This window comes from Podarcis liolepis (genome assembly GCF_965112155.1).
Source record: "Podarcis liolepis genome assembly, chromosome: 2".
NCBI classification, from domain to species: Eukaryota; Metazoa; Chordata; class Lepidosauria; order Squamata; family Lacertidae; genus Podarcis; species Podarcis liolepis.
In genome coordinates, this window is record NC_139555.1 from 119,735,346 (window position 1) to 119,756,923 (window position 21,578).

Consider the following 21,578-nt stretch of genomic DNA (forward strand, 5'->3'; position numbering starts at 1 on the left):
TACATTATTAGGGACCTAGAGTTTACTCAGAAATCTCACCTACAAGTGATCCAAAGTTTTCTCAAAAGGCTCAATTCCCCCCCCCCCTTTGCCCAAGTATGAAACACAACACTCCAGGTTCTTGATGAACATAACACAGGATTGCCAAAATCCTGAGAGATGCCACCTTATGTTTTTGTTGTCAGATGCTCCTTTGTATTCAGATCAGGTCTCAGCACAACAATGTAGCACTTGGGAATGAAGATGCAGCCCAGGAGCCCAGCACTGGAGGCCAAGATAGAGAAGATCTGCACAGCCACCATGTATTTCCCCTTTGTGCTCAAGTAGGTGGGCACGAAGGACACCCAAACACTACAGAAGACTAGCATGCTGAAGGTGATCAGCTTGGCTTCATTGAAGGCCCCAGGCAGCTTCCTGGCCAGAAAAGCCACTGTGAAGCAGATGGCAGCCAGGAAGCCCATGTAACCCAGGGCAGCATAAAACATGGCAACAGACCCTTCGTTGCACTGCAGGATGATCTCTCCAGCCTGGGAGTGCTTGTCGGAGTCTGGGAATGGGGGAGAGATGCCCAGCCAGATGGTGCAAAGGACCATTTGGACACTGGAGCAGGAAATGACAATGGAGTTGGCCAGACTCTTCCCCAGCCATCTCCTCACCCTGTTCCCTGGTTTTGTGGCCAGGAAGGCCAGCACCACCATGATGGTTTTTGCTAACACAGAGGAGATGGCAACAGAGAAGATGATGAAGAAGGTTGCTTGTTGAAGAAGGCAAGTGATCTTCCTGGGACGGCCGATGAAGAGGAAGGAGGACAAGAAGGACAGCAGGAGCGAGACAAGGAGCATATAGGAGAGGTTCCTGTTGTTGGCTTTGGCTATGGGGGTTTCTTTATATTTAATGAAGATTCCTAACACGATTCCTGTTGCTAAGGACAAGAATAGGGAAATGGAGAGTATGATCATCCCCAAATGTTCTTCATAAGACAAGAAAGTAATAATTTTGGGGACACACTGATCTCGTTCCTTATTCGGATGCTGATCTTCTGAGCATTTTGTACAACGTTCTGCATCTGAGGAGGAGAAAAAGAATGGTTTCAACACCATTTACATCCAGAACCCTCTGCATTCTTGTACATTTTGAAGACAGATGCTGATGTTGTGTAGGTGAAAAAATTAGAATGTGCAGTAGCAATAGATAGGCAGAATTGGCTCATTTGCTTCTTTAAACCTTACACTTGCATTCTGCCCTTACTCCAAGATGACAGAGGTGGTGCGCAAAGTTTTTCTTACTTTTTAATCACTGAAATAACCATGCAATACTGGACAAAGCTGAGAGACCTCTGGCCACCCCAGATATATACATCTGGCATCTTCATTGTGTGGTTTTCCCCTATTATAAAGATAACCTTTTTATTGGCTGTTGTATTGTAATCATATTAACATAACGTATGGTTCACTTTATATTGTGCTTTCACTGCATTAAGTATTTACTTTTTTTGGCAATTTCTCAGTTATTCAAAATGATTTTTAAAACTATCTTTTTGTTGTTGGTTCTCAGATTTGGTTCACTGAAAGCATGGTACAAAATACTTGAATAACTGACTATGTGCAATATATGCTGAGGCTCTCCCTACTCCCCACTTTGTACCCCAGAGATTGCTTCCTTCTACTGAGAAATGAGGTTACAGGGAACCAGGCAGAGGGCCTTCTCGATAGTGGCCCCTACCCTGTGGAATGCCCTCCCAACAGATGTCAAGGATGCAAACAACTATCTGGCCTTCTGAAGACATCAGGGAAGTTTTTAATGTTTGGTGTTTTATCGTGTTTGTAATATTCTGTTAGGAGCTGCTCAGAGTGACTGGGGAAAGCCAGTCGGATGGGTGTCATACAGATATACTAATACTAATACTACTACTGCTACGACTACTACTAATAATAATAATTCAACTCACTTCCTGGAGGTGGTGAAGGTGAGTAAAAATAGCAAAGATGAGAAAGGATCCACATTCAAAAATGTCTTTGGAATCTTCACAGAAAGTGTCGCTGAGTGAATCTCTTCTCTGTTTTAATTCTCCCAAGGAACCCTTGGAGTCACTCACCTTCCTGAGTGGAGATTGTCCCTTCCGCACACAGAACACACAAACAACAGCAAACTGGCTTTCCTTCCTGAACCCTTTTGGCATATCCTGGTCGACATCTTTCCGTACATCTCGAGCGAGGCACGGTCTAACCATAAAGAGAAGGTGCATCAGAAGGAAACCACTAGGAGTATTTCTGGCTATGGAATTCAAGCATAGAGGTCAAAAAGGGCACATCTTGGATGCACATTTGTCACCTCCAGACTGGATTATTGTAACTCGCTCTACATGGGGCTGCCCTTGAGACTGACCCAGAAACTCCAGCGGGTGCAGAATGCTGCAGCGAGACTCCTTACGGGGTCCTCGCTGCGGGATCACATTCACCCAGTGCTATACCAGCTTCACTGGCTCCTGGTGGAGTATAGGATCAGGTTTACGGTGCTGGTTTTAACCTTTAAAGCCCTATACGGCCTAGGACCCTTGTACCTACAAGACCGCCTCTCCTGGTATGTCCCACAGAGGAACTTAAGATCTTCAAACAAAAACATCTTGGAGGTCCCACGCCACAGAGCGGATAGGCTGGCCTCAACCAGAGCCAGGGCTTTTTTGGCTGTGGCTCCGATCTGGTGGAACGCTCTGCCACAAGAGACTAGGACCCTGCTGGACTTGACATCTTTCTGCAGGGCCTGCAAGACAGAGCTGTTCCAGGACTTCCGGGGTGGCGCCTCCGGTGATGGCGGACTCCCTCTGAACAGGAGGGACAAGCTCCGCATGAAGCGGGTCTTTACCGCTGCGGCGTAGCGGGGACCCTTCTGGAAATCACAGGCGGATGAAGCCTGTGACCGTGGGACTCGGCGGGCACCTTTAGCGCCCCCCAACCCACCAAGGAACCCAGAAACGGGCTCCGAAGTAAAGAGGGGGAAGTGGCGCTGTGCTGTGAGTCGACTGCTTTTTCTCAAGAGAGAGGGAACCTTCTTCTCCGAAGCTATGATGACCTGGACCAGAATTGACCAAATTTGGATTACTAGTGGGATGGCTCCAAAGATTAAGAAAGTGGAAATCTGCCCAAAGACTTGCTCCGACCATAACGCCATTAAGATGGAGATGAAATTCCCAACAGCTGGTTCATTTAGATGGAGGATGAATGACACCCTATTTCGAGATGAGGCGATCCACAAAAAGGCCCAAAAAACCCTAAAGGACTATTTTGAAATAAATTTAAAAACAGATGTGGAAAAAAGAGTAATCTGGGACGCAAGTAAAGCTGTGATGCGAGGATTCTTAATACAACAAAACTCAATAAAGAAGAGAAATCAAAATGAAAAGAAGGATAAAAGTCCCAGGAGATCCTGAGAGAGATCAAGGTATATCAGACACAATATATGGAATTGACGAACCAAGAGATTGAATGGAAGATTAAACAAATGAGACAAAAGACATTTGAATCTGCAGACAAATGTGGCAAACTTCTGGCTTGGCAAATGAAGAAAAGACAGAAATTAAATACGGTTACAAGCCTAGAAGTTGATGGAAAGAATATATATAAACCTAATGAGATTAGGAATTGCTTTCTGAGCTATTTTTAAAAATTATATTCACAAGGGCCGCAGAAGGAAGAAGATATAGATGAGTTTCTCAAGCAATATGGATTACAAAAAATCTCTCATCAAAGCAAAGTGGATCTAAATCAGAAGATAACAGAACAAGAGATAGAGGGTGCCATCCAAAACATGCAGTTGGGCAAATCTCCAGGACCAGATGGACTGACTTCCAGATATTACAAAGCTTTGAAGGAGTGGTTAGTGCAACCGTTAAAGGAAGTCTGCAATGAGATTTTGGAGGGGAAAAGGGCACCAGAATCGTGGAAAGAAGCATACATTACACTCATACCAAAGACAGAGACTGAAAAGACTCAACTTAAGAACTACCGCCCTATATCATTACTTAATGTGGATTACAAAATTTTTGCAGACATTTTAGCAAGAAGATTGAAAAGAGTGTTGATGGATGAGATTCATATGGACCAAGCAGAGTTTCTTCCAAAAAGGCATTTGTCAGATAATGTGAGGAACATAATAGACATTTTGGAACTACTAGAGGTGAATATAAACACTAAAGCAGTTTTGACATTTGTGGATGCGGAGAAAGCCTTCGACAACATTTCTTGGAGCTTTATGAAAAAGAATCTTCATGGGATGGGGGTAGGCCAAGGTTTTGAGAATGGTATGGGAGCAATATACTCAGAACAAAAAGCAAAGCTGGTTGTAAATAATGTGATAACTGAAGAATTTAAAATAGAAAAAGGGACATGACAGGGGTGCCCAATCTCCCCATTACTTTTTATATCTGTCTTGGAGGTGTTGCTAAATATGATTAGAGGTGACCAGCTGGTTAAAGGGGTACAGGTCGGAGCCAAACAGTACAAGTTAAGGGCATTTGCAGATGACTTAGTGCTTACCTTACAAGAGCCAGAAGCTAGTACAAAAAGGGTTTTAGACTTAATTCAAGAATTTGGTCAAGTGGCTGGATTTAAACTGAACAAACAAAAGACTAAGGTCTTGGAAAAAAAATTATCAGTCATGGAAAAGGAGAAGTTTCAGATTGAGACAGGCTTGACGGTGGTTAAGAAGGTGAAATATTTAGGGGTTCATATGACATCTAAGAATTTGAATTTATTTAAAGACAATTACGAGAAATGTTGGTCAGAAGTTAAAAAGGATTTGGAAATATGGTCAAATTTGAAGCTTTCAATGTTGGGCCGAATTGCAGTCATAAAGATGAATGTATTGCCTAGAATGTTATTTTTATTTCAAACATTGCAAATCCTTGACAAGATGGACTGTTTCAAGAGGTGGCAGAAAGATATTTCGAAATTTGTCTGGCAGGGCAAAAAGCCCAGAATAAAATTTAAGATATTAACGGATGCAAAGGAAAGAGGGGGATTTGCCCTGCCGGACTTAAAATTGTACTATGAAGCAGCAGCGTTTTGCTGGATGAAAGAGTGGATGCTCCTCGAGAACACAGATATCTTGGATTTAGAAGGTTTTAATAATGCATTTGGATGGCATGCATATTTGTGGTATGACAAAGTTAAAGTGCATAGGGCCTTTAAAAATCATATTGTCAGAAAAGCACTATATAATGTTTGGACTAGATATAAGGATTTGTTGGAAAATAAAACCCCTAGATGGTTGTCACCTTTGGAGGCTAAAGCGGTGAAAAAACTCAATATGGAGGCCAAATGGCCAAAGTATTGGGAAATTTTGGAACAAGAAGGAGATAAACTGAAATTACAGAGTCATGAGAAACTAAAAACAAAAGTACGAGATTGGCTCCATTATTTTCAAATAATGGAGGTGTACAAACAAGACAGGAAAATTGGCTTCCAGGTGGGGAAATCAAAATTAGAAACAGAACTGTTAGAACCCAATGTTAAGAATTTGTCAAGAATGTATAATTTGTTGCTGAAGTGGAATACACAAGACGAAACAGTTAAATCAGCTATGATTAAGTGGGCACAGGACATTGGTCATAACATTATGTTTGCTGACTGGGAATGGTTGTGGAACACCGGTATAAAATTTACGGCATGCAAGTGTTGGAAGTGTAAAGAAACTGAAGGTACTTTCTACCACCTTTGGTGGACGTGCCCGAAGATCAAGGCTTTCTGGGAAATGATATATAATGAAATGAAAAAGGTACTAAAATGTACTTTCCCTAAGAAACCAGAGGCCTTCCTCTTGGGCATTGCTAACCCATTGGTGTCAAAGAAAGACAGAACTTTTTTTATGTACACTACTACAGCAGCAAGGATACTTATCGCAAAGCATTGGAAGACTCAAGATCTACCCACTCTGGAAGAATGGCAGATGAAGGTGATAGACTATATGACACTGGCCGAAATGACTGACAGAATTTGTGAACAGGGGAAAGAGACGGCGGATGAAGATTGGAAGAAATTTAAAATTTACCTTAAGAAATATTACAAAATTAATGAATGTTAAAATGTTGAGGTTCTTAGTAAGAAAAGCAGATTACAGCGACAAAAGATTAAGTAAATGAAAAGAACAAATAAGGGACAAATTTGATAAAATTAAGTTTAGGATTTGCTGAAACGATTAAGGAAATTGGGATGTAGAAAGGGGAGGTTTGGGGGAGTCAGAGAAGTGAGGTTTATGAAAAAAAGGAGAAGAAATTATACATGTTTGTTTTGTCTTTTTATCTGTTTGTATTGTTTATAAAAACTTTGTAAAATCAATAAAAAAAATTATATAAAAAAAGAAATAACCAACCGTGAGTACTGGAACGTTAAATATCTGGATTTTAAACAAGTATTGGCGAAGTTAAAGGAATCTGGACTTTAAAATTTACCCCAATTTGGTACTGAAACGGAAAGAGCTAAACAGGAAGTCGCCTTTCCGTTCCCTTGTGTTATAACAAAGCAAAGACATTGCAAACTAGAGCCTTAAAAACCTCTTTTAAAATATCGTCTTTCACCATCTAAAACAGAGGAACCCCCCTTCGGAGGCAGGAGAAGAAGGGGGTCTTTTTATTGACTTGTTAAAACCTGCAGAAACAAAGTGAAAGTAAAGTAATTTTCCACCGTCCTGACCATGGAGCGGGGGGTCATATTTGATGTTTGAAGCTCATTGACCAGAAATAAATACTTTGACAGATAGTTAAAAGGAGGGAAACATTGTGACTCCATTGTTTCTTTTCGCTTTCCAAAAAAAAGAAAGAAAGAAAGAAAGAAAGAAAGAAAGAAAGAAAGAAAGAAAGAAAGAAAGAAAGAAAATGGACAGAATCTTTTGAGGAAGATACTTTGTTCCTTGGGTACTCGAGGTAAAGAACAATCAGAAGCTTCTCTCCCTAGAGGGGAGCTATGAAACTATAACCTGGGAACTGCAACTGTTTACTGATTTTGATTGTGGGAAGAGTTCTGTGACCTTGTAAGACAATGCCTTCAGAAGCACTGTTGGGTGCTCTCTGTAACATAAGTGCCCTATTGGACCAATTAAGTCAGAAGATGGATTTTATGACAAAAGCTGCCAGTGCTCTTGATCAGGCAGTGGAAAATCATAAGGAGCCCATTCAGGAATTAAAACAGGAGTGTGCCAAGACAGAACAACGAAAAGAAGAGGATTTTGTTGAATCTTGGGAGCCAGAGATGGAGGGACTTTTGGCCCAGCAGGAAAATGAGTCTTTGGATGTGATAAATGAATTTGGGAAAAACCAGACCTGGAAAGATAAAGTCTCGATTGGATTAGAAATGGGGGGTTGGATTGAACCCCCTATGCTGGGATGTTTGGACTTTCAGAGTTTGGAAATGGGCCGTCAGAGATTTGGAGCTGTTGGGTTTTTCAAGTTTGGAGTGAATTTGAAACATGCCGCAAAACATCACATGGAGCTTAGTCTGGATTATGTGAAAGGGGCTGATTTGTCGAAAAGGGTCAAAAATACTACAAGGCTGGAGTTCCTGTGACTGAAAGGAAGAAATGAAGAAGAGCTGCGAAAGGGACATGGAAGAGATTTGAAGGCCTCGGATATAAGGGCACCAGGTTAATGTGCTAGACTAATGGGGGGGAAAGGCTGACAACCCCGGAACTGGGGGGAGGGGACGCTGGAAGAAGATTGAATTTAACTTTTTTATATTATTATTACTATTATTAGAAAAGTTTTATGAATGTTGGGAAAATGCTGAAATGAAATTAATTGGCTCTGGCTGAAATATTTAAAGAATCTGGTTAAAGAGGTTGGTTTTGAGAAATTGGAAAAAAAAGATTTGAGTTTTAAACTTTAAGGTTGTTTTTATAAGATAAAATGAGAATAGAGTAAGATAACATAATGATAAAATATTATGAACTATGGAAAGGATTTGCTGGGACAATTACTAATCAAGAAACAAGAGATGGGAGGGGGAGGAGGTCAGGGAAAGAAGGTAATGAAATTTGGAGAATTTGGAAAAAATGGTTTTATTTTTTATTTTTATTTTTGTGCTTCTATCTTTCTTTCTTTTTTGTAACTTTGTCTTCTTTGTGTATTTTTTTAAAAAAAAATCTTTTGTTTCAATAAATATCATTTTTTTTAAAAAAAAGACAGAGCTGTTCCACCAGGCCTTTGGCCAAGGCACAGTCTGACCCCCTCCTTTGGTAATTCTTTAGTGAAGTATTCTCTGATTTTCCCATTCTTTTTGAAACTCTTGTCTAGTGTGATCTCTAATTGCCTCTGTTAATCTAGCCAGTTCAATATACTCTAACAGTTTGTCTTGCCATTCCATTTTTGTTGGCACAGTTTCTTTTTCCCATACCTTGTTAAACTGCTTGGGCCACTCAATGGCCTCTGAGTTAATAGAGAACTTTACGCCAGTGGGTGCCTCTTTCTCCAAGCTCCCAATCTTCACTCTAACACGAGACTTATTAGGAAACATCACCCAGTTCTCAATAGAAAAGTCAATGGGCAGCTCTCCATTCTCATCCAAACACAGTCCTCCTAAGGAAGTATTTGAGCACTGGATTTCTTTTAAAAAATGGTGAAGCTGGAATGACATGGGATACACCAGCATTAAGAAAGCAGGAAACCATGTTGGATATCTTGGTCTTGTTTACTTTAAGCTCTTATGAACTGGGGCTGTTGCACATTTCAGGCATTCTATTTTATTATTAAAAAGCTAGCCCACCTTTCATGTTATAAAATAACAAGGTGCCTTGCAGAATAAGAGCTATAGAAAAGAAAAGAAAAGACTTCTAGGAATCCTCAGAGGCCACAGGTGTCAAAAATGTCTTATCAAAAATGCAATATTCTATAGTTGCTACAATGGATAGCATTTCAAACAAACAAACAAACAAACACACACACACAGAGAGAGAGAGAGAGAGAGAGAGAGAGAGAGAGAGAGAGAGAGAGGAAATACCTGCCATGGATGCAGCCTTTGAAATTCCAAGTTGTCTCCTCCACCCACCCGAAATGGCTGCTTTGATCTGGCTGAATAGACAGCATTCAAGGCTTGAGCCATGGCTTGGATGCTGAAGTAAGTGATGTAGTTGTCTTGCGACAAGGTTATCTCCACCTCCTCCTGGGGCAGATCCTGCAGTTTCTCCTGTGCACACCTTGTCCAGCTTCTCACAGACAGCACATGTTTTGCATATGAACAATGAAATGCTTCGCGCCAGAATTGCTGAAGGAAATGGGAGCCTGGTGCGGAGGAGATATTTCTGGTGCTCCTTAATTTTGTCTTCATTACAAAGGAGAAGGAACCATGGAAGTGCTGGAATATATAAGGAGGATAAAACAAAGTCAAGTCGATGTCCTGAAAAGCTGTTGTGATCCAGACTTTGGGACCAATCTGTTTCTCACTCTGCAGCGAAAAGATGCTAGCCCATCCCACTTGAGTGGCTACAAAGGAAACAAACACACACACTTGATTCCAGCTGACATATTCATCTGATCCTAATATTTCGTATGCGTTTTTTTCTGGTATTCTTTTTGATATGGCAATGCAAATCCCACTGCTGATCATCAGAGGTGTCAAGGCACTCACAAATCTTTCTCCATCATCATTGCTTGGAGCAAGGAGACCAATCCACGTCCAACCAAAATGCAGGAGCAGCTTGATAATCCCCTGGTACAGAGTTTCTTCTTTGGGGATCATCCGGTAGACGAAAGGGAACTGGGTTTTATCTTCAAGAACCTGGGCCATAAAGCCATAACTGATCTAGCAAGGAAAGGAAGAGATTGGTGTTTCGCTTTCAGGATGAGAAACAGATTATTTATTTACCTGAACTGATTAATATGTAACAAAATATCTGCTAGTTGAGGCTGATGGGAGTTCCTGAGTTTTGGAAAAAGAGCCTCAGATCCATAGCTCAGGATTTTCTCATTTTTAAATGTCCCTTCTTAACTGCCCTGGAGACAAAAATGCATTTGATGTAGCTGGCATTCTCCTCTGTCCCTCTAAGATGCCACCCTTCATACCTGTGGGATTTTGTAGATGCCTGACATGGCTGAAATCTCTTTTGAGATAGCAGAATTTTCATGTTCAAGAACAGCCAGCATGTGACTCTGTTTCCCACATTGGTAGTTTGGAACGTTGCCTTCCCCTCCTGCAAGCAGGTCTAGCATGGCATCGGAAGTCATCCTCGCATCATGATAGTTCTCATAGAGGTTGTAGCCCAGGGTGATGTTGGGTATGAGCCAGGGATCCTGGTTAATCTCCTGGATGGTCAACAAGAAGGACATGATGTGCCAACTGTACCTCACACTAAACCTGCAAGAAATAAATAGAATAAAAAAATGTCAAACCGGTATTCACCGTGCAACAAAATTGAACATCCACAAATAATGGGGTGCATGCCTATTATACAAATAAAATAAAATAAAAAATGGGGGCATGCATGCTCCTGCAATGCAGGGGTGTAGAAGCACACCGTCTTCAAAGGACAAAACTGAGTAAAAAAGAAAAATTCTCTCCAAGGTTTGGGTTAAGCATGGTAGCTCACTTGGTAGAGCATGAGACGCTTAATCCCAGGGTCATGGGTGAGAGCCCATCATTGGGCAAAAGATTCCTGTATTGCAGGGGGTTGGACTAGATGACCGGCATGGTCCCTTCCAACTCTAAACTTCTATGATTCTAAGTAGGGGAAGTGTATTGCCAAGGATGACCACTGGACTGGGGACAAGAAAACAGAGTATCTCCATGGTAATTGGGAGCAGCTTGAGCACAGATTGGGAAGTTCCAAGTGCAACAATAAATCTTTACTTATGTATGAAGCCTAGCAGGTTGACGGAGTGTGTGTGTGTGTGTGTGACACACACACACACAGAGAGAGAGAGAGAGAGAGAGAGAGAGAGAGAGAGAGAGATGGGGGAGGAAGATAGAGGGAGAGGTTGTTCATATTTTGGACATCTGACTCCACCAATGAGACCTGTATAGATTTTTAATGTTTGGTGTCCTAATGTGTTTTAATTTGTTGGAAGCTGCCCAGGGTGTCTGGGGTTACCCAGCCACATATGAATAAGAACAGATAATTTTACAGGAAAGAACCCAGGGAAGCTGCAAATAGGACAAGTGTGCTTGAGAACCTTTTGCTGGACTCTCAATCCCATCAGCTCCAACCAGCAAGGATCATGAATGATGGACGCTGTAGTTCAGAAATGTGTGGGTAAATAGGAACCACTGGAATGGGGGTGGAGGAACAAGACAGACACCTGCAGATAATTACTTACTCGTTAATCCTGAACACTGGGGTTTGGGAAAAGACATAAGGATGCTGCTCTTTAAAAACGTTTGGAGATATAATCCCACTAATGAGGAAGTCTCCAGACCGGTGGTAGTTGTTTGCATCATTTTGATCCTTGATCAGATTCAAGGGGCATTTTGCCTCCAGGCTCCCCCAGACTTCATGGGGAATGATTAGCAGCAGGAGTAGTGAAAGGAGCAGTAAGATCATTCTGACTCTGCCTTCTACATGCCCCAGTTGGCTCTTCTCACCTCCAGTGCCAGGAGATCAGAAGAAGAGGAAATCTCTTCCAAGGCTGAAGCGGCAGTGGCTTTACTGATCTGGGAGGTGTTCAGCTGTAGCTTCAGAGCTGCTAACCTTACACAGGCATATCTCTCCCTCCTCTGGCCAGCTTTTCACCTGCTGTAAATCTTGACTCAGTCTGTGTCAGACACAATAAAAATATTCTCTGCACCAACTTTGCTTTCCAGGCACAGTGCAATGAATAACGTCATGCTGTTTTTGATTCTGCTGTTTAGGCCGTCTCCAGAAATACTTCTTGAGTGACAGTAGTAAATCACTATGATTTTGATAATTACAAGTGGAAGAAGTTTTGTCTCTGAGGCTTATTGGAGTCTGGAATGAATGGCTCAAGGGGCAGGGGCAGAGCTGGAGAAAAACATGTTTGTGATAAGCATTGCCTACATGAGTAGAAAAGTTTGGCTTGAACTTTGCTCACAAGAACTTAGGTAGAGCCATGCAACTGGGTTAAACCAAAGTCCCATCCAGTCCACCCCACTATATCACACGGTGGTGAATCAGGTGGCTCTGGGAAGTTCACAAGCAGGGCTGGAGGTTCCCGATGGAGCCGGTCACACTTTCTCAAGGAATTTGGTTTGTGTGTGTTAAAGCTATCAATGACTATGAGTTATGATGGCTATGCTCTGCAGCTAAGACAGGATGGGGTGCTGTTGTGCTCATGTCCTGCTAGAGATGCAAATCTCTCCTACACCAATACAGTGGTACCTCGGGTTACATACGCTTCAGGTTACATACGCTTCAGGTTACAGACTCCGCTAACCCCAAAAAAGTACCTCAGCTTAAGAACTTTGCTTCAGGATGAGAACAGAAATCGTGCTCTGGCGGCACAGCGGCAGCGGGAGGCCCCATTAGCTAAAGTGGTGCTTCAGGTTAAGAACAGTTTCAGGTTAAGAACGGACCTCATGAACGAATTAAGTACTTAACCTGAGGTACCACTGTAAATCATTAGGTAAAATCATTAGGTAAAATGTGGTGCAGGGAATTTACTAAGCTTTCCACTACTTTAGACTGGTGAAAGCATTAAAGGTAAAGGTAAAGGGACCCCTGACCATTAGGTCCAGTCGTGACCGACTCTGGGGTTGCGGTGCTCATCTCGCTTTATTGGCCGAGGGAGCCGGCGTACAGCTTCCGGGTCATGTGGCCAGCATGACTAAGCCGCTTCTGGCGAACCAGAGCAGCACACGGAAAAGCCGTTTACCTTCCCGCCAGAGCAGTACCTATTTATCTACTTGCACTTTGACGTGCTTTCGAACTACTAGGTTGGTTGGTAGGAGCAGGGACCGAGCAACGGGGATTCAAACCGCTGACCTTCTGATTGGCAAGTCCTAGGCTCTGTGGTTTAACCCACACCACCACCCGCATTTACTAAGCTTTCCTCTAGTTTAGACTGGTGAAGGCGTTAGAGGCATGCAATTTAGGGCTTATTATCAAAAGCTGTTCAGTTTATTTTTATTTGCCCATCTAGTTTTATTTTTGATTTTGGGGGCCTCAAGGCTAGAAACCAGAGTTAGAGAAGGAGTGATCTCCCATTTTCAACTGAGTGAGTGTTCAATGCCTCATCTTGAAAAGCTTGAAGGTGAAAGCATAGAAACTTATGGGGACACCTTCATTGTTTCTATACAGTTCTGAACTTCTCACTCTGCTCTTGAGCTCCTAAACCGTGGCACCTGAGCGTTGGTTTTGCTGCTGAGCCTGTACTACCATCTGCCAGGATAAAGATCTATTTTGTTATTACAAGTAAGAGCCTTGGCTTGCAAGCTTTGGAGTGGGAATCAGGGCATAACTGGAAGATGCTATAATGATGATGTAAACATGCCAACAATGCACAATATTATTTAGAAAACAAGACTGTGGAAAACTAGGGTGAGCCAGGTGAACCTGAGCAGCATAAAGACCAAAGTGGTTGGAAGGTCTCTAGTGGGAATCAGGCTGTGATAAAGAAATGATGTAAAACATTAACTCCAAACATTCCTTTCCATCATTCAAGATTTATGCAGAATGAAAAGAGAGAGTCAGAGTTTATGAAGCTTTAATCCAGAAACAGTTATGTGTGTTTAATGTCTACAGGGCAGGCCATTGTCAACATTGATTAATTTAAGAATCAGATACCATTCTTAGTTTTTGTTGTCAGGTGCTCTTTTGTATTCAGAACAGGCCTCAGCACAATAATGTAGCACTTGGGCATGAAGATGCAGCCCAGAAGCCCAGAACTAGAGGCCAAGATAGAGAAGATCTGCACGGCTACCATGTATTTCCCCTTTGTGCTTAGGTAGGTGGGCACAAAGGAGACCCAAACACTGCAGAAGACTAGCATGCTGAAGGTGATCAGCTTGGCTTCATTGAAGGCTCCAGGCAGCTTCCTCGCCAGGAAAGCCACCATGAAGCAGATGGTAGACAAGAAGCCCATGTAGCTAAGGGAACCATAAAACATGAACACAGACCCTTCATTGCACTGCAGGATGATCTCTCCAGCCTGGGAGTGCTTGTCAGAGTCTGGAAATGGGGGAGAGATCCCTAGCCAGATGATGCAAATGACCATTTGGACACTGGAACAAGAAATGACAATGGAATTGGCCAGACTCTTCCCCAGCCATCTCCTCACCCTGTTTCCTGGCTTTGTGGCCAAGAAGGCCAGTACCACCATAATGGTTTTAGCCAACACAGAAGAGACAGCAACTGAGAAGATGGTGCTGAAGGCTGCTTGTTGAAGGAGGCAGGTGACTTTTGTGGGACAGCCAATGAAGAGGAAGGAGGACAAAAAGGACAGCAGGAGGGAGACAAGGAGGATGTAGGAGAGGTCCCTGTTGTTGGCTTTGACTATGGGAGTTTCCTTGTATTTAATGAAGATTCCTAACACAAAGCCTGTGGTTAAGGACAGAAAGAGAGCCAAGGAAGTCAGGAGGATCCCCAAATGTTCTTTATATGATAGGAAAGTAATAATCTTGGCAATGCAGTGATCTCGATCCTTGTTTGGATATTGGTCTTCTGGACATCTGGTGCAATGTTCTGCATCTGAGGAGGAGAAAAAGAGTGGCTTCAGCACTACTTAATTCCATCAGCCACTTTTGTTCTATTGCGTTTTGGAGAAAGATACCAATATGAGAGAGTTCAGGAAATAATAAAATAATAATAATAATAATAATAATAATAATAATAATAATAATAATAATAATTTATTTATACCCTGCCCTCCCCAGCGAAGGGCGGCTAACAAGCAATAATAAAAACAAGTTGAATGAATACAATTGAACTGAATGAATAAGAATGTGGAGTAGGGAAAGAGAGGGAAACAATTTTTCATTTGCTTATTTGATGTTTACACTTGCATCCTGTCTTTCCTGCAAGGAGATGGAGGTGGCACACATAGGTTTCCCCCCACTTTTTATTGCCAAGACAATCTTGTAGGTTAAAGCTGAGGGGCAACAACCTCCCCACAGAAGCATTTCTGGCATCTTCGTCTTGCGTTGTACAGTTTTGGCTGATGCTGAAGATGCCTCTCTTCAACTTGACCTTTGACAGTTTGTTTTTTATTTGATTATTTATTTCCTCCATTTCCCTCCCGCCTTTCTGCCAAGGAGCTGGAGATGGCATGTGCGGTTCTCTCCTTCCCTTTTCATCCTCACAGCAAACCTGTGAGGTGTATACTGTATTTCTCCTTCATCTTGGATAAATTTTATGTAAGCTGGACTGGTGGAAGAGTGTTAAAAATTGCCTTCTCATGCTTCACTTTTTACATATGATTTCTTGTTATACCTTTAATACAGTAGCTAATCCAAATACTTTCAAATTTCTTCCATGAAATGCTCATATTATTCCCCTCAAAATTATTCATATTGTAATCATTTTCCTATTATGCATTCTTTATTTCATATTGTGCTTTCATTGTCTTTAAAATTTGTTATTCTTCACTATTTTGTCAGGGTTTTCTAAACATTTTTTTTAAATAAAAAATTGTTTCTTTTGGGCGTTGTCAGGCTTTAGGGAATTCCATCCCTCCCATGGTGGCAGCCAAGAAGCAAATAAACCAAAAAACATTTCTTACCAAGTAATTTATTCACTACGCACAGAGAGATAGATGAAGGAATGCCTTCTATCTAGGATAACAGTGTTGTTCCAAGTAAAGTCCCACCCCTTCCATCTCTCCTATTCTACGTCACCCTTGTGTTGGTTAATCTGAGCTTTCTGCCTTAGAGCTTTCTGTTCTACTACCTTTAATGCATGTCTGGTCCGGGGGGGGGGAGTCATTAATGCTTTCCAAAGACACTGAGTCTGTCAGCTGTCTCTCCCCTGGTGCTGCTTCTTCCTGCTGTTCCTCTTCCAATATTTCCCAGCCTCGCCTCTCTGCAGCTTCTGAACTATGGCCTTCCGCAAGCCACTGTTCTAAATCTATACTCTCTCCTCATCTCTGGAAGGTTCTGGGGAAGGGTGGTCCCCACCATTCCTCCTAAGTCCAGTCCCTGACAGACATTGTTGTTGTTCTTTGATAACTGAGAGCACATTATAAAATAACTAAATGAACTCACTGTCCTTATTCTCCCAAGGAATCTCCTCTCCCTTTGAGTCACCTACCTCTCTGAGTGGAGATCGTCCCTTCTGCACAGGGAGCACAAGCATAGCAGCAAACCACCTTTCCTTCTTGAACCACCTTGGCATACCCAGGGTGGCAGCTTTTGGTGCACCTGGAGCGAGGCACAGTCTAACCATTAAGAAAAGAAGGTACATTAAGGAGAGAGTGTTAGTAGCGTTTTTGACAATGGAATTCACTCAGAGAATCTGGTAAGGACGCAACAGCATCCCTAGTCCAGCTGATTCCACCCACTATTTTATGGGAAGCACTTTGAAACAGCAAAGCAGGGACACACACACACACACACACACACACACACACACACACCCAAAACATAATAACAGCAATAAGAAAACTGTAGCAGTAGCTGGGGAGAAGTGTCTGGGAAACACATTGTTTCTTGTTTCAGGATCTTGCTGTTTTGCAGCATTCTCGCTTCACAAGTAAGATTCACATTCCGTTGTGTGGGCAGGGCGGTCCCTCCCCCTACCTGGCTCATCCCCTGGCAACGGCTCCCCAGGCAGGATTGGGCGATTGGCTGAGGTAGGCGGAGACCTCCAGGTATCCAGCCTGGGGAGGGTGAAGCCAGCCCGTACTACTGGGAGCCAGGGGGCTGCGCATGGCCACGCAAAAGGCGCCCCCCATTTGATGTGGGGAGCGGTCATTCTCACAAGGACAAGTGTTAAGCACGCTTTCCTAGCCTCCCCCCCCCTTGTTATATCCCCTACCTTCTTAAATGGCTTGGGCCACTCAATGGTTTCTGGGTTAATGCTAAACTTTATGCCAGTCGACACCTCTCTCTCTAGACTCCCAATCTTCACTCTAACACGAGACTGATTAGGAAACATCACCCAGTTCTCAATATGAATGTCGGTTGGCAGCTCCCCATTCTTATCCAAACACAGTGTGCCCAGAGAAGTATTTAAGCATTGGACTTCTTTCAAGAAAGGGTGAAGCTGGAATGACAGGAGAAACCAGCAGCATTAAGGAAGCATGGAACCATGTTGGAGATCTCAGTCTTATTCCCATTGAGCTCTTATGAATTGTGGACAGTGAACATCTTGTGTAGACTATAAGCCCTCTTGAAGAATTCTATGTTATCAATTAAAACATTTATAGACCGCCTTTCATATAAAACAGCTAGGAGCTGAGCAGAATAAGATCAATACAAAGACAATAAAATATATTTTTTAACCCACGAGGACAATAGATATCCAAAGTGTTTAACCAAGGTAGTCCTAAAAATCAGTGCCCAGGAATGCCCTTAAAATAATAGAATCTTGGAGTTGGAAGGGATCCACACTATCTCTAGTGAAGATTATTCTACAATTCTGGGGGCCAATCCAGTTAAGCCCTTGACGTGGCTATCCATAGTGAACACCAGCGTGTGTTTGGGACATGCCACTTTGCCAAGCTTCTTGAGTGCATTCTGTGGTGCCCAGCACACTTCCTTAGCGCCAGTAAAACAGCAGAGCAACACTCAACATCAAAGCGATTCAGGAGCTCTGACCCAGACAATGAAGGCAATAACTCACAGAGGCAATTAAGTACAGACAGTGTTACTGTCAGGTTGTAAAAGCTTAACTGTTTCCATTGGTACCTTGGTTCTTAAACTTAATCCATTCTGGGAGTCCATTCGACTCCCAAAACCGTTCGAAAACCAAGGCGCGGCTTCCGATTGGCTGCAGGAGCTTCCTGCACTCAAGCGGAAGCTGTGTTGGACGTTCGGCTTCCGAAAAACATTCGCAAACCGGAACACTCACTTCCGGGTTTGCGGAGTTTGGGAGCCGATTTGTTCAGGAGCCAAGCCGTTCAAGCACCACTGTACATTGTTCATCTGCTGAAGTTCCAGTAAACAGTTAGTTCTGGAAGGAATGAACACTTACATTCACCGCAACATTTTTTGCTACTAAATTGGATTCTACAGCTGGGTTGATGGATTGCAAGGAAAGATAATACCTGCCATGATTGCAGCCTCAGAAATTCCTCTTCCTTTTTTCCACCTGCCATCATCATCCACCTTGATCTAGATGAATATGCAGCATTTAAGGCATGCGCCACAGCTTGGACATTGAAGTAAGTGCCGTAGCTGTCTTGAGACAGGACTCTTTCCAGCTCTTCTCTGGGCAAAGGCTCCAGTTTCTCCTCCTCTCTGCATCTAGTCCGGCCTTTCATAGACAACACATGCTTTGAATAGGAACAATGGAAAGCTTCCTCCCAAAACTGGTTAAGGAAATGGGACCTTGGTTCATAGTAGATATGTTTGGTGCTCTTTATTTTAGTCTTCATTACAAAGGACAAAGAACCATGGATGTACTTGAAGAAAAAAGGATGTAAAGAAAAGATAAAGTTGATGTCTTGAAAAGCCGTTGTGATCCAGACTTTTGGCCCAATTTGTTTCTCAAGTGCTTCTTGTACTGAAAAGATTATACCAAGTCCCATTTGAGTTGTTATGTAGCAAACAAATACTCTGGCTTGTCTCCAGATGGCAAAAGGCTCATTTGGGCTGAACATTTTAAATACTTCCTTTTCTGGAAATCTTTTTGACAAGGCAATGCAAATTCCACTGCTGATCAGCAGAGGTGTCAAGGCACTCACAAATCTTTCTGCGCCGTCATTGTCTGGAGCAAGGAGGCCAATCCACGTCCATCCAAAATGCAGGAGCAACTTGAGAATGCCCTGGTGCTGAGCTTCTTCTTTGGGGACCATCCGGTAGACAAAAGGGAACTGGATTTTATCTTCAAGAACCTGGGCAATGAAGGCATAACTGACCTATTGAGAAAATAAAAAAATTCCTTCCTGTAGCACCTTAAAGACCAACTAAGTTAGTTCTTGGTATAAGCTTTTTGTGTGCATGCACACGAAAGCTTATACCAAGAACTAACTTAGTTGGTCTTTAAGGTGCTACAGGAAGGAATATTTTTATTTTGACTATGGCAGACCAACACGGCTACCTATCTGTAACTATTGAGAAAAGAAAAAGTGGTGTGCTTTGCTCTCAGGAACAGATTTTTATTAACCTGAAATGATAAATATCTAACAAGATTTATGCTGGCTGTGGCTGATGGAAGTTGCAGTATGAAACATCCGAGGGGAGGGTGACAGGTTGGTTAAAGCTAAATTTTGAAAAAGGAGCCGTTACAGCTCAGGATTTTCCCATGTTTTATTGCCCCTTCCCAACTGCACTGGGGTTGAAATTCTCCTCTGTCCCTCCATGGAGCCACCGTTCCTACCTGTGGGATTTTGTAGATTCTTGACATAGCTGAAATCTCCTTTGAGATGACAGAATTGGATTGCTCAAGAACAGCCAGCAGGTTATTCCATTTCTTGCAGTTATAGTTTGGGACATTGCTTCCCCCACCTGCAAGGTCTAGCATGGCGTCAGAAGTCAACCTTCCATCAAAGTGGTTCTCAAAAATATTGTAGCCCAGGGTGATGTTAGGTAAGAGCCTGAGATCTTGGTTTATCTCCTGGATGGTGAACAAGTAGGACAATATGTGCCAGTAGAACATAGGTGAGACACTGCAAAAAAATATACCAATTAAAAAAAATTAAACTGCTATTCACAATTTGTTAACAAATGAACAAAAACATTATTTGATCCACAAATTATTACATGTATATAAATATTGGGAAGTTTATGCTCCATTTCAGGAGTAGAGAAGCACTTCATCTTCAAATAAAAAGGAAAAGGGACCCCTGACCATCAGGTCCAGTCGTAGCCGACTCTGGGGTTGCGGCGCTCATCTCGCTTTACTGGCTGAGGGAGCCGGCGTACAGCTTCCGGGTCATGTGGCCAGGTCATCTTCAAATAAGTATTAGTAAAAACAATTTCCTCTGAAAAGTTTGTGAAATGCTGGAAAATTGCAGGAAAGACTGCATTTCCTTCAGTGGTCATGGCAGCTTCCGAAGGGTTGCTTCAAAGGAAGGTCTATGTAAATTGTTCAACTATTTTTCAAAAGGCAATACAGGGTTCAAGGTGGGAGAGTCTTTCTTCCAGACTGACCACTGGCGTCATGATCACTTACGAAAAAATCCTGGTGGGTTGAAGGTGTGTGAGAGAGAAAGAGAGAGAGAGTTGAACCTTTGGAGACCTGAACCTACCGTACTTATCAGGAAGTCCTCTGACCTGTTTTATTTTATCTAAATCACCCGGAACAATTTAGCATTTCTTTTTTAAGACAGTCTCTAGCCTCAGGCTTATAATTGAAGAAGACACGGCACAAAAGGGAAGTGGATTGGGTTGCAGGAGGAAAACTTTAATATACCTAAGAGAAGTTTCAACATGAGCTGCTGTTGGTTTACTGCTGCATACCTTAGAGATGATTTTAATTAAGCTGTATATAAATCGTGCAAATAAAATAAAATCACAGCATCTTGGAAACCACCTGGATCTCACGACATCCTCACCTCCCTCCTACACCTGAAATAATTTAATGCCACGTTAGGATATCTGGTTAGGTTCATTTCCATTCTAGTGTGTTGCTACAGGCTCCAAACCCCTGTAACTGGGGCTATTGCCCTGAGAAACAGGAGCTATTGGGGTGGAGGTGGACAAACATGACAACCACCTGCATTTAATTACTTACCTCTCAATCTTGGTGGAGGGGGTCTGGGAAAAAACATATGGAAGTTGCTTAAGAATATATTTTGAAGGTATGATCCCACTAATAAGGAAGTTTCCAGGCCGGTAGTAACTGCGTGCTTTATTCTGATCCCTGATGAGATTCAAGGGGCATTTGGCCTTCAGGTTCCCATAGACTCCATGGGGCATCATTAGCAGCAGAAGCAGCAACAGAAGCAGCAGGGATCTCATTCTGCCTCTGCCTTCTACATCTCTTGTCAGTAGCTCCTCCCACCTCCAGAGCCAGCACAGCAGAAGTCAAAAGCTCTTGCAAGACCCAAGCTGCAGTGGCTCTCCCAGTCTGGGTGGGGTTCAGCTAAGGCAGAATTAAATGCCATGCAGCCATCTCCTGCTCCCGTCCCATCCTTTACCTGCTCTGAATCTCAGCTCCGTCTGACTCCAACACAGGAAATGTTATCTGCACCAAACTGTTTTTCAGGCAGAGTACAATGAATAACATCTTGCTCTTGTTGATTCTCATGCTTAGGTCATCTCCAAAAATATCTCTTGAGCTTTCTGGAGAATAAATCACTATGATTTTGATAATTATACGTGGTAGAAGATTAGTCTCTGCAACTTCCTAGAGTCTTTGCATGGCTCATACATGTTTGCTGTGTGCATTTTCAAAGTTTGACAGGAGTCAAGGGGTGGGGAGTTGGGCCTGAACTTTGCCCACAAGAACCTAAGGAGAGCCCTGCAAGTGGATTAGACCATCTATTTAAGCATCCAGCGGGTGGCGCTGTGGGTTAAACCACAGAGCATAGGACGTGCCGATCA

At 42.6% G+C, this 21,578-nt stretch overlaps 1 protein-coding gene across 1 annotated transcript; it reads right to left on the bottom strand.

The window, feature by feature from the left end:
• Positions 1-167: 167 nt before the first annotated feature.
• LOC310699280 (vomeronasal type-2 receptor 26-like) lies at positions 168-20,951 on the bottom strand (the record flags this gene model as incomplete). Its single annotated transcript, XM_083486901.1, has 7 exons — positions 168-1,066; positions 2,096-2,222; positions 8,382-8,447; positions 16,972-17,133; positions 18,137-18,949; positions 19,411-19,699; positions 20,767-20,951. The coding sequence occupies 7 exons, from the start codon at positions 20,949-20,951 to the stop codon at positions 168-170; spliced, it is 2,541 nt and encodes an 846-aa protein (XP_083343027.1).
• Between the last annotated feature and the right edge of the window lie 627 nt (positions 20,952-21,578).